Source organism: Carassius carassius, chromosome 22, assembly GCF_963082965.1.
Source record: "Carassius carassius chromosome 22, fCarCar2.1, whole genome shotgun sequence".
Taxonomy (NCBI): Eukaryota; Metazoa; Chordata; class Actinopteri; order Cypriniformes; family Cyprinidae; genus Carassius; species Carassius carassius.
The window spans coordinates 14,498,607-14,513,207 of record NC_081776.1 but is presented as its reverse complement, the minus strand read 5'-3'; the positions used below and the strand labels follow the sequence as shown (position 1 = coordinate 14,513,207).

Sequence of the window (14,601 nt, the reverse complement as noted above, 5' to 3'; positions counted from 1 at the left end):
GCTTTCTTGGATGGAAAAATGTTAGGAACAACATTTTTTTTTTAGGATTGTCGAAACGGAACATTAAATGAGTTTTTACTCAAAAAAGACAATTCTGTCATTATTTACTGAAAAATAAGCATTATGTGCAAGATAAACAGCTCTTTGATATCCTGCCTGGAACTCTTGAATGTGTTTATGCATAAAACCAGTTTTAGAAGCCACAATTTCTTTTTAATCGGAGCATGTATCCGGCAGGCTTTGAACGTGCTTTTGATTAAAATCAAATCTATCGGAGAACAGAAATGACAAGAAAACAAGCATCTACGAGATTAGCTGCCTCTGCCGCATCAATGGCTTAGACTGGTATTGTACCTGAAGACAGGCTGAAAGAACACACAACATGCTCTTTTGTAAGCAGACGGTGTGAGACGAAACCCCATTAGTCATTCTGCTCAGGCTCAGGCTTAATGTCCTCGTACAAAGACTGAGATTTTAACATCAGATGTGTGATGAAAAGATTCTCTTCTGCTTTGGCTTTGTGTCAGTAACTCTTTTATTGCGTGGAGAAGATGGTGAGCAGATTGAAGAGGAAAGTAGAGAAAAGGAATGTGATTTGTGAAGATCAAACACGGCGCAGACCTGGATGGGTTTTTTGCTTCAATAAAGTCCTTATTTGCTAGTAATATGCATGCAAATAAGCAACCAGTTAATAGTGAGAACTGGTCCTTAAAATAAAGTGCTATAGTTTATGTGACACTGCAATTATTTCCAAATGTGTAAAATAATGCAAATATTTACACTTAAATATTGCCTTGTGTTTTTCATGATCATGAAGCAATAATAGAACATATATTTCAAGTTGGTCCAGTCAATGCGTAAGTGCAATCCAAAGCAGCTCTTCTTGGTGAAAAGGTGTCTAAACTTTTGACTGGTAAAGTATAAAGCCCCATTTGGTCTTTTATAAAAAATACTTTTTGAAATCGGTTTGGCACATTCACTCCCTCTCTGACATTTAAAGATGTGACATTTCATTGTGTGTGTCATTTTATTAAAGTCAACATCAAACAGCATTCATCACAACCCATTTTACTGTGCTTATGCAATGCATTTCTGAGGATCCTTAAAAAAAATGTGACACTGGACTTGATGTATTCATCTGAAACTGACTGGACTGTGAAACATGCTCTCTATTATGGCAGGTGGTTGAAAGCAAGAGCCTGGTAATGTCAATGGGTTTAACTTGTTATATTTTGATGCAATCATAAACTGTGTATTTGGAAATGAAAATGGGGCCCATTTTCATTTTATGTTCATTTAAGCAGTAACAATCATGCTTCAGTTAGGATATCTTGATGCATCTTGACATGTATCGCTCAGCCCTGAAAGAGTATGTCAGAGCAGTGGGCAAATACACTGAACTATTTACAGGTATGCAGGTTCATCTCTAGCCTGATCCTATTAACATTCTCCATTCCTCACAACTTTCTGCCCCTTTTCTATCAATAAAAATAAAAAAAGAGGAAAGGATTAAAATAACTCACTTTACCACAATATTTCCCAGAGTCTTTGGTTTCACCTGTTGCATTTCATCATCGATCACTGTCACTATGAGACAAAGATGAAGAGCTTTTAATTACTTCAGTCATTTCTTGAAACATCCACCTAAAAATTGGAATTCTAATACATAATAAGAAAGAGTTTGTAATAAATAAATGAGTTGTGCACAAGCATGCCAATGTAGTGGAATCTCACCATTATATCCGGGCACGGCTTTGCCGGCTGTACCAGCAGGAGGAGAGCGTGAGCAGCCCAGACCGACACAAGACGCAGTGATGGAAGAGCCACTTTCTACAACAGAGAGAAACCACCACAGTGATCAGAGCTGCAGAAGCAGGTCATTCAGAATCAAGTATTGATGTCACAAACATAAAGCTTATGACCGCCTATATTTGCATATCAATTAGTATTTATTATACAGCAACTTTGAAAGGGTCTAGCTACTCACTTCACATGCAAAGAGGTTTACCAATCAGAAAAGAGGTCATTAACCTATAGAAATCTTAAAGGTGCAGTAACCTGGTTAATTTTAAGGGTCAGGGAGAGGACAGAAAATGAGGATCTAAAATCTGAACATTACATGAAAAACGAATCACACTGAATATCTAAGTCTCTAACTGAAAAATGGAAATTAATAAATTAAGTAAACAGAAATATTAGATCAGTAAAATAGCAAATATTAAATAAAAAATGGAAATGTAAAAGAAAATGATTTTGAAATTAAGAAGAAATTTTAAAAAGCCAATTTAAAATATTAATAAAACCGTATGTTAATTATACCAAAATAACACTGGAACAATGAATCTATTTGAATGTTTTGCTCTTTTTACATCGTAGTGGTTAAATGAATAATCAAACTTTCATAACTTGATCTTCCGGTGAAACGGCAAACTTGACTTATCCAATCATTTAGTTTGCTTAAACCCCACCCCTTTCTTACAATCCACTGCGAGACTACATTCAGATCTGTCTATATCCCATCAGCAACTGGCAGATTGAGCCACATCCCTCTTTATTTCTCTTATTTTTACATTTGGATTTAGATAAATTAGTTCTTTGGATGTAGGTCCCAAGACAGAACCTGTTACATCACCACATGATGTTTAGTTCAACATATTTATAGCTAGTCACCTCATATAACATCCAGTTTAATGACAGACGTTTCAAGAAAACGTCAAGAAAAGTTTGTTACTATCACAACAATGCAACAACGCATATTAAATATGTACTGTACAACACTGCCCCAGCATTCACACCTGCGCTTGTGCACTTGCAAAAATTACATGACTGGCTCAAACATCATTATCAAAAGTTAAAAATACTTCACAGTCATTAGACGACAGCACGACGCAGAGCGTAGCATTCACAAATAAAACACAGACTTATTCGTCAACCGTCTCAGAGCCAAATGCAACAGGAGAGCTGTGAACAGCAAGAAGAGAGAGAGAGTGAGCGAGCAAGTGATGAAGAGTGAGCGAGAGTAACTGGTCAAAAGAGAGCGAACCGGAAAGTGAGAAAATTGTTGGCATCGCAGTGTGGCACCACGAGTCTGTCTGCCGCTGCTGCCCTATCAGAGTAATGCACAGGTGACACACAGCGTGTAGACACACACACAGAGCAGGAAAGTGTGTCTGAATATTCACGGATTAGCATTTAGGACATTTATGTGCACCATGTCGCTCCAAACTCATATGACTTTCTTGAAATTCGAAAGAATGAGCAAGCAGGTCATTCATTTCCATGAAATTATAATGCACGGAGACGGTGTCTAAACATGGAAAATCACTTTAAAAGCTAGGCTGCATCTCAATATGCCTGCTACTCTGCTATTTAGGCAAAAAGTAGGTGAAAAACTGTATTCATGTCCAAATTCATAGTATTCTTAAAACAGCAGGTGAAAATTCTGAAGTGCGGATTAGATGGACACTTTACTATCCCATGAGGCCATGGGAGAGGATTTTTGAATGGCAGTGAAGTGACGCAAATGATGCTGGTAGGTCACATGACAATAACAACATGAGTATGTACGTAGCCGTCTGGATAACATTTATACTAAAACACATTCATAGTTTATTGGTCATTCATACTTTCTTCACAGTCACGTAAAATAGTAAGTACTTCTTCAAAAGAACTACTCCGAGAGTAAGCCATTATGGGCTGTTCACACAGCATTTTTACGTTTAAAAATGCAAGATGTAGGGCAGTGCACTGATAAATCACACAAAGCCCAGAGACACGTAATTTAAAAGCTGTACTTATTTTAACTTCAGTGCCGCATTTTTTTGATTGCCTTGACAAAAGACGTGAGGCGCAATGGTAATAAAAAATTTTCTGGACGTCTAGCATGTTTACTTCGTCACATATTAATAGTGGTCCAGTTGTAGGATTGTTTTCTGCATTTGCATGTGATGTGAAATTTTTTTTTTTTTTTGAAAGACACAGCATAATATCAGCCAATACATTAATAGATTTATCTCCAAAATATAAATAATTATCAGTATCTTTGAACATTATCATGGCCAAATTCAAATTCATTTACTTTTTTTAACCCTCTTGAGTCGATTAACGCGTATACGCGTTATGGAGTCATTTTCTCCTGACAACCACGAAAATTACACTTTCAGTTTTGATCGTACAGATAAGAGCAATACATCAATCGAATCTGTAAAGGGTCTACTTTTTTTTTTGCATACAGACATAAAACTTTGTGCACTTATAAAATAAAGATAACAAACAAGGTGTGCTGTCTGCAGCCTTTGTCTGCGCTGATGTTCATTTACAAACACGTCATTAAAATGAATTGTAACTCCGTGAATACTCAACGAAAAAGATAAGAAAGATATCTATAGAAAGCTTGACATGTCTACTTTTAAACTAAACTGCTGCCGAAAACAAATATTCTGTGATAAAGTAATTCATATGAAAACAACCCGATGTCCGTTTTTCATGTCTCCCTTCATTATCTTCTAATGCGACCACGCCCCCGCGCTGAACGCTCTATTCAGATTCTAATGTTTCACTGAAGCACGCGGCTTGAATACACCCACACAACAGAAGACAACGCAGCAAGACTGTTCTTCAAGTTCTTTTTATTTTACTGTTTGCTTCGCGATGAGAGGAATAAGACATAATTCACCGCAAAAAGATGTGATGTGGTTGAGGATTTGAGATTTGGATTTCCTCAGAAAAAAAGGATGAAGCACTTTATTCAGCAGAGATCATAAACATGAGTAAGTCTCTTTTTATTTATTTATATACTTGTACTAGTTTTCACATAACGTGTAAACATTTTACTAGTTAGACTTTTTCCAAAGACTTTTTCCAAACTATAATTCCTGACTAAATGTATAATCAAGTGAAATATTATGAAGTTTCAATAACAATATAAAATATATACCATTCAAAAGCTTGATGTAAATAATATAAATTTAACAAATAAATGTAACTGTAACAAATGTAACTGTTCTTTCAATTTACCCCCCCCCCCCCTAAAAACCTGAAAATTGTTTATCAGCTCTTTTCAACATTAATAATAATAATAATGATGATAATAATAATAATGATAACAACAATAAATGTTTTTGTAGAAAATAAGATTGTTAAAAGGATTTTTGAATGATTGTCTGACTGGAGTAATGATGCAAAAAAATCAGTTTTAAAGTCAGCTTTGATTGTTCCTAATAAACTGTTTAACTGCACTCGCAAGTTGATATTAAATTATGTTGTGGGATAATTAAATATATTCTAAATAAACTACAAACATAAAATTATATAGATTTATTTTGTCCTCACATTCTTTCTTTTACCTCCTTCCTCTCAGTGACACAGCTGACTGAAAGGCTCATTATGCAGCTCATTATGCAGGCCTTTGTCTTCTCAGGTGTAAATCACAATAATATTCATGATAGTTGACACCTACTCGCATATGACTTTTACCAACAAAAAGTGTCTTAGAAAATTTAAATCAATATATTGTTTTCTGTGAGTGAGTAAACAAGATGATTTCCACATGTAGAAAGAAAAAGTCTAGGCTACAAGCTCCAGTTCTCAAAAGTCCCGTGAACCAATGTTCTGTATGTTTTATGCCTCATTCAAGTGATTTAACATTTTTAGTTTTTCACTAACCACGCATACATTTTTTCCCTCTAAAACACAATAATGTACATACATGCTGCTCACATATTATTATAGCCCAGTTTGTGCTGATTACAGTGAGATTAGACTTTAGCCATTTAAATGTGTATAAGAAACTGAAAAAAGCACAAATGTCAGGGCATGACAAAACTTCTCCAGGCCCAAAAAATACCCTTAGACTCCAGAGGGTTAATGTGGATTATATTAGTACACTAATAAGTTTTAGGGGGCTCTAGTGGTTGATAAGACTTGCACACTATACTTCACAACTTCTGAAGCCGTTCTATAGCTTTCTGTTACAAACACACCACCATTTAAGTCACTAAATATTTTTGTTATTTTTCGGGGGAGTACTGATAAAATACAACACGTTTAATTGTAAGGGTCAGAGAAAGGATGGAAAACTACAACTATGAGTTTTGGGAGGAAAAAACTTTAACACTATGTAGCACCGCTACTTATTAATATTGAATTTATGTCAGTGTGTTATGTAAGAATGGAAATTTTTATTAAGATGGTTAAGTTGTATATCTTGATTACTAATACCATGATGTTCTTTTGACTCCATTTTCTATAATGCTTTGCTGGACTCATGTATAATTTGCTGTGTTTGGTACTTCATGTCTGCTGATTTTCTTCATGAATGATGATTTTTGTATGTATATAAGGGGGTAGGAACCAATGTGTGGTGGTGGTGTTTCCCGGGAAGTTTTCCAATCGTCGGACCTCTAGGTTTCCAGGTGGATATCCTCGTTTGCAGCTAATGCCATGCTGGCAGGATTTACTTGTGTTTAAAGGAGTGTTTCGTGACTGTTTGGACCTTGTATTACCACACAGCACCTGGGATTGAGGTATGTGTGTCTGGTACTGATCAGGTTTGGGGTAAGAGCTACGTGATTCAGCTGGTTATGCAAAGACTATGGGGACTATTTTAATTACATTCGGTGGACTTTGTTCATGTGGTTGATTTAGGGGAGATATATATACAGTATTGTTCAAAATAATAGCAGTACAATGTGACTAACCAGAATAATCCAGGTGTTTTAGTATATTTGTTATTGCTACGTGGCAAACAAGTTACCAGTAGGTGCAGTAGATTCTCAGAAAACAAACAAGACCATGCATTCATGATATGAATGCTCGTAAGGCTGTGCAATTGGGCAATTAGTTGAAAGGGGTGTGTTCAAAAAAATAGCAGTGTGGCATTCGATCACTGAGGTCATCAATTTTGTGGAAAAAAAAAAACAGGTGTGAATCAGGTGGCCCCTATTTAAGGATGAAGCCAGCACTTGTTGAATATGCATTTGAAAGCCTGAGGAAAATTTGTCATTCAAGATATTGTTCAGAAGAACAGCGTACTTTTATTAAAAAGTTGATTGGAGAGGGGAAAACCTATAAAGAGGTGCAAAAAATTATAGGCTCTTCAGCTAAAATGATCTCCAATGCCTTAAAATGGAGAGTAAAACCAAAGAGATGTGAGAAAAAAAACGCAAGACAACCATCAAAATGGATCGAAGAATAACCAGAATGGCAATGGCTCAGCCAATGATCAGCTCCAGTATGATCAAAGACAGTCTGGAGTTACCTGTAAGTACTGTGACAGTTAGAAGATGTCTGTGTGAAGCTTATCTATTTACAAGAACCCCCCGCAAAGTCCCTCTGTTAAAAAAAGGCATGTGCAGAAGAGGTTACAATTAGACAAAGAACACATCAACTGGCCTAAAGAGAAATGGAGGAACATTTTGTGGACTGATGAGAGTAAAATTATTCTTTTTGGGTCCAAGGGTCACAGACAGTTTGTGAGACGACCCCCAAACTCTGATTTCAAGCCCCAATACACAGTGAAGACAGTGAAGCATGGTGGTGCAAGCATCATGATATGGGCATGTTTCTCCTACTATGGTGTTGGGCCTATTTATCGCATACCAGGGATCATGGATCAGTTTGCATATGTCAAAATACTTGAAGAGGTCATGTTGCCTTATGCTGAAGAGGACATGCCCTTGAAATGGTTGTTTCAACAAAACAATGACCCCAAACACAATAGTTAACGAGCAAAGTCTTGGTTCCAAACCAAAATTAATGTTACAGCGTAGCAGATCTGACCCGAATCAGACAAATTAAAGAGTCGCTCAGAACAGTGGTTGAAACACGAGCCGAATTCCTCAAAGGCAACATGAAGTCATAAAACATTCTGTGCCACAAGTCCCAAGCAAGATAACCAACCAACCAACTCTTTCACAGAACAGCTTTCAACATTAACACCACTGGAACAATTACTGACAATTTCAATTCAGAGAAGAGATTGTCAAATTTGGGGCAAGTAATTGAGATGCAACGCCGGACATCACATGTAAACCCATGAGAGTTATACACCATATCCTTAAACACTTCCCCCACATAGCAAAACCAGACTGAAATTCCTAAGGGGGGCCTTTTAACCTCTGGTCTCCACAGAACATCCCTATGTCAGATAATGGCACAGAAACTGTCTTTTCTTCATATATATGGACCAAAATGAACTCAAAAAGACTTCTAAATGAATATCAGTCCATCGCTTCACTCCATATTCATTTATATGTAACCCACACATTTGACTATCATGTTATAATCACTTATTGTGTATGTCTTTTAATAACTATTGGATAGCTTAAGGATACATATTCATGTCTAGTATGTATGTGTGTCAAATCTGTTAGCTTGAAACAGTCCTGACCATCAGTTATTTGTCAAATGTATCATATTCTTGTTATAGGAATTATGTCCAAAATTATACCCTGAAAAATTCAGACCACATGCTTGATAAGATAACATGATTTATGATACCCCCGAGCCAAGACAATATCTGATTGGTCAAGACAACATTTGAGGTGTGGCCAACAGGCCAGTTTAAATACTTGGGACACCATAAAGTCTTGCTTTTAGTTTTTAGCTATGCTTCTTAGCTTTTGCTATTAGTCATGTTTGCTTTTAGCTTTTAGCTTGCATTAAGCTTTTGCTATTAGTCATGTCTGCTTTTAGCTTGTAGCTTTGCTTCCTAGCTTTTGCTTCTAGCCATGCTTTTAGTCATCACTGTTCTTTGAGCGTGGTTCCAGCGTGCTTCGGCCTGCACGCCTGCTGCTACTTAGCCACAATGAGAAGAAACACCGCCTAGTCTCGTCAAACTTTACTTCTTTTCTTTTCCATTTGAGAGTTTGTGTTCTGAGTTAAGTTTTGTAACGTCGGGTCTCCGACGTCTGACCTCGAGTGCCCGTTCAACTTCAACCATTCACACAACTCCGCGTCTTCAGTCAACGCCCAACAACGGGCTTCCCAAGACGTCACTTCAGCGACTACTGAATTTCCAGCCAATCAGCGACATCGGGAAACCCCCTTTCAACGACAACAAAGGGAACACAGGCAATGTACCTCCAGACTGACCTTTACTGGTGTATCTAATATAATTTTAACCTCATTGAGGAACTCAATGTGATGGTTAATTAAGTGATTGATGGTTGTTCATATCTATGCAATTTAACGTATTGCTGTAAACTTGGGATTCCACATTTCCATTCTCTTGAACTCATCTTTCCCTAACTTTCGAACTTCCTGCAACTTGTGTGAATGTGTGAGTGTGTGCGTTTATGTGTTAGATTAGTTTTTATGTCTTAGATTTATCTAATAAAGCCTTATTCATATTGAAAAGAGAAGTATCTTGTGTTTTGTGCTTACAAGTTAATGTCTTAAACTGCCGATCTTGTAACTGTGCTAATTGATAGTTTCCACTATACTTTGGATATTAATATCCAGCGCAGATTTGATGTTAAACGGCTCATTCAGTGAATCGCAGGGCGTCTCAGTGATCAGCCGTGAAACAGTGATTGTTCAAATTCCCTTTTAAAATCTTAAATGATTCCCTTTGAGCTAAATTGACCTGTTTCCCTTACAACAGAGTGGCCAGCCCAATCCCCGGACCTTAATCCAATCGGGAACTTGTGGGGTGATATAAAAAATGCTGTTTCTGAAGCAAAACTAAGAAATGTAAATGAATTGTGGAATGTTGATAAAGAATCATGGAGTGGAATAACAGCTGAGAGGTGCCACAAGTTGGTTGACTCCATGCCATAAAGATGTGAAGCAGTTTAAAAAAAACTGTGGTCATACAACTAAATAGTGATTCACAGAATTGCTAAATCCTAGAAACAAAAACGTTTGTGCAAAATAGTTTTGAGTTTGTACAGTCAACGGCAGACACTGCTATTTTTTTGAACACAACCCTTTCAACTGCACAGCCTTTAGAGCGTTCATATCATGAATGCTGGGTCTTGTTTGTTTTCTGAGAATCTACTGGTAACTTGTTTGCCATGTAGCAATCACAAATTTACTAAAAACCTGGATTATTCTGGTTAGTCACATTGTACTGCTATTATTTTGAACAATACTGTGTATGTGTATGTATATATATATATATATATATATATATATATATATATATATATATATATATATATATATATATATATATAAAAAATGGGTGGTTAAACAATACACATCTTTTTGCATTAGAAAATGACTGAACTGTTTTTCTCTTTATTGATGTAACCTCACTGATAAAGTAGAGTGTTACAACAAATTAAGGACTAAGCAGTTGTGCTTAATCCAGTTGGTGCAATTTTGGTGGAAACTGCTAATTAACCGAGAGGGTTGGACACAAATGGCTAATTTGTTCCTTTTGAAGTTCATGTTCTACCCTTACCTGTTTTTCAAAGTTATTGCCAGCCCCTTGACATCACTGACATTTATTCAGCAGACTGATAAAGTTTACCAGAGTCAAAAATTTACAGACTATGCCAAGGTTCACGCGCACACGATGGCCAGCTCAAAGACGGGTGGCAACGCTCAGGGCTGCGTTAAGGTCATTAGTACAGCCAGCAGACATTGGCACTTACTCCCAACTGGAAGCATACCAGTTGCCCAGCAACAGCAGTGACATCAGCAGCCCACATCACCAAGCCCCCCACCTCTTCATGGTAGGAGTTGCGTCTTTAAATAGCACACAAATTATTATCAGGTCTCAAAAGCGTCAGCCATCCTTTCATTTTCTGTGTGTACTGGATGAACGTTGCCACAGAGAATAATTAAATGACACGTTTACTTGCATGTGTGCATGTTTGTTCGAGATTACAAACATTACAACACGTTACAAAAGGCTGTGCCGTGTTGGTAAGTTTTTCATCTAATATTTTCACTTTATTTAAATTTAACCTAACTTTTAGTTAACAATAACAACACTGTGATTGCTAAGTTACATAATAAAATTAAGGATATTAAATAGAATTTCACCATTATTTTACTAAGCAAATGAAATAAATTATATTTTGACTGAACCATACTGGTTATTGTCAATATTTCAGAATTATTATTATTTTGTTTGTTTGATTATCAGTATCGGTCATCATTGGATATTTAGTAGTTCATGGTCATTTTGCTACTTTCTCTAATTTTATCTAAATTACCTTTATCAGACACTTAAAGTGGATCTTTAAAAACACTATTATTTTAATAACGGTGTTAAATCTGATCTTCACCAAATCTCAAAACGGATATCCGCTGTTCACACTTACATTATCATGTAGCCGTGCCCAAATTCAATCATTTAAAATGACTGAGTTTCGTTTTTAGCATTTCATTTTTTCATTTATTTAGACAAAACAGTAAACCATTTTAAAAATGTCTATATGAAAATCATATTGGCCAGAATTACAATTGGCTTTTATGGATGTTTACAATGGCTGCCTTATGGGTGTACAATAAAAAAAAAAAACAGTTGTTAGTTGCATTACTAATACTGACCCATCAGCATTCAGAATACATTTTATAATAACCATTATGTTCATCCCCAAGTTGAAGCATGCAAACAATATGTGTGTGAGAGAGATTTGGTCTCAGCAGCTTGACTTCTTATATTACAATGCACCCATGAGCCTGGGGAGATTTGAGTGGGTAATGACATAGATAATGAAGGTTCAAATCACTTACACTTCATTTCGGAAAAGCTACCAAACTGCTGTTATACTACACCTCATCGCCTTTTCTAATTAAATCTTGCTCTGTGCCACTGAACAATTCAAACACGCTGTGGCATTCGTGTGTTTGCATGCCCAGGTGGAGTTGTGGTTGTTATTACGTCGTCTAGATTGTAATGCATATACATGCTTTTAATCACAAATTGGACGGAAACGGTGAAACTGTGAATGGAGAACAGGAAGCACGCACACAGAGGACAGAATCATAGCCCCTCTTACCCTGTGCTCACACACATATGGATCCATCATTTTTTCCGTTCACGCATCAATACAAATCTGACACTGTTTCAAATTTGTGCCGTCGAATGACAGAGTTTAGCAGTACTGACTAGAAAGATGGATATGAGAGTGAGGGGAGAGGTGATTCAGTTCATTTTGTACAAACATTCTCTGGTCAAGCTCGGCACCTGTTTATTTCTCAGAGATATTTATGAGCTGAATATGTTTTGCAGTCAGTATACAACAAAGGACTAACTCAATTCATTATACATGTGATGGTTTATGCATCATGCTGGCAATAGGGTTTATGAATATCAAAAGAAATGTCCGGTATTTCAGACAACCTATTTCAGACAATCTATAAGGGCCTGGAACAGAGCACTGGGCATGCATAAACAAAAAAAAACCAACAGAAAGTTGAACTTTTTGCCATTTGCCAACTATTAGTGGAGCATAAAGAAACTAAAGAGTTGTATCACTCAGTTTATAATATTTTTTTGGCTTTTGGTGTATTAAATTATGTGCCATTATGATTTATTTTATTGCTGCCAAACTTGAGAATATTTTTTTTAAAGAAGAAAAAAAAGAAAATCAAATGAGATCAAGTACTTTTCATTTGTTAACTAGTCATTTCCACAAACTGATTTTTCACATTACTAAATGGTTATTTTAACATCACATGGATGTGTTTTTTTTTCTCTCAATGAAATGAAGGATATTTAACATTTTAGTTTGATGATTTTATTTATTTTTTTAATGAGATTTCAAATTAATTTAATATAATATAAATATAATATTTATGGAAGAGTTATGCTCCATTTATTCTCTGCTTAATGAAATTCAAACTGTTGTAAATCTTTAGACTTAAGTCTGGTCTCTTTTTAAAAGAAGAAACTTTGCAGATTATCACTGAAGTGAAAAAAAAAAGTTTAAAAAGTGAAAATAAGTTATAAAAGTTTAAATTTATTATTATGAATAAAGCACAAACATAAATTTAAAAATTTTATATGAATACATACTTTACAAAAACATAACATTACGCAAGAAAATCAAGTTGTGTTCCAAATTTGAGACATTTAAAAAATAATAATTGAATAAGACTTCAGTTAGATTTTGCTTGGGTGTTATTCCAAATGTTTGTACTAGATGAATTTTGCTTCCCATTCCACTCCATTTTTCCCTTGAATCTACAGCAAATAACTATATTCTAATGTAAACTTTTAAAATGCATTCTAACACAGCCAAGTTTGGGATAAGTAATGTTAAGAAGCATAAGTCGTCAGCTGAGAGGAATCATATTGTACTAACCAATGGCATCAATATCAGTTGATTTCAACAAATATTATAAAACAGCAAATACACAGAATTGCCCTTCATCTTTGGGTTTGTTTATACATATTTTTGGCATGATGGATTGAAATCCATATGCTTGTACTCTAAACAGCAAAAACCTTTTATGCCATTTTTACAAACCTGATCCAAACCACATACATATGTGATTTGAAAACCAATTCAAATGGACTTGACATGTAGAGTTTTCTCTACTCACAACGACAGCTAACAGTTGTTAGAGAAAAACATGTTGTGCTAAGGTGAAAGTCATCACTATGGCAATCGATATAGATATAGACAGTGTGAACAATTAGCCCTAAAGACAGAATCTGAAAAACAGATCTGAATCCGTGTGAACAATGCCTTAAGACAAGACAGGTATTAAGAAGCAGGCAATAGGAATGAACCAGAGCGTAACTCTAAGGCAGTGACTCACCAGTTTGCCACCAGTGATCCAGCACTGGTACACCAAAACTCCTCTTGGCCCATTGGAGGGTCTCTATATCACAGCGTTCTCCAGCTACAAACAAGTTCCTCAGCCTGCCGAAAGGAAAATAACAGCTCTTAGAAAGTCTGTAAACTTCAGAGCAGCCTTATATGTCCCTAAAGACTAGCAAAGAAATGTGAAAAGCAAGAATGCAGGTGTGCATTAAATATTTATTGAACTCATTTTTGTAGTAATGAAACAAGAAGCACTGACAAGCAGTGATTGAAAAAAGCACAGCAGGTGTTAAGGTGAGGATTCACTGTTCCTGTCATCAAACTGCCCACATTCCTCAAACAAGAAATGGATTACATCACATAAATCCTTTCATCTGCTCAAGCTTAGCATAAACTATCCCGTAATACCGTAGAGACGCTCAAAAGGGAGCAAAGGACAGTCAAAACATCTTTTCATCATTGAGGCATGTTTGAAATGCTAATGCTATGAAAAGTGAGCGATTCGATTGATTTGGTAGCTTTACAAGCACAAGCTAAGCTAGAAAGTTGATTTACTTTCAGACTGTCATTAAATTCAAAATGTTAAAATGGCTAATGTTATCATTAAAAATAATAATAATTTTAAAAAAGGCCTCTATATTTTTTAAATTTTTATTGTAGGCCATTATTCAAATTATTCAGAGAATGTATCTTAATTAATTCATTAACTAACTAGATTAGAGGGTTTTGACAGTGTGTGTATTATTCCATAAAAACCTATAAATGGTTATCGAAGTTATTTAATAATAATAACAACAACGCCCCCACAAACATTTATGGATGCAAATATTGACTTAATTAAAATAAAAAAAGACACTGGATTTGATAAATA

General features: G+C 35.7%; 1 protein-coding gene across 1 annotated transcript in view; it reads right to left on the bottom strand.

The window, feature by feature from the left end:
• The window catches only part of acss3 (acyl-CoA synthetase short chain family member 3), a 49,530-nt gene that overhangs the window by 5,195 nt on the left and 29,734 nt on the right, over window positions 1-14,601 (bottom strand). Inside the window, exons 9-11 of the mRNA XM_059505396.1 lie at window positions 13,726-13,829; window positions 1,735-1,830; window positions 1,524-1,587 (exon numbers count right to left, since the gene is read on the bottom strand). Of these exons, the coding sequence (XP_059361379.1) occupies window positions 1,524-1,587; window positions 1,735-1,830; window positions 13,726-13,829 (264 nt within the window). The remainder of the gene's footprint in view (window positions 1-1,523; window positions 1,588-1,734; window positions 1,831-13,725; window positions 13,830-14,601) is intronic.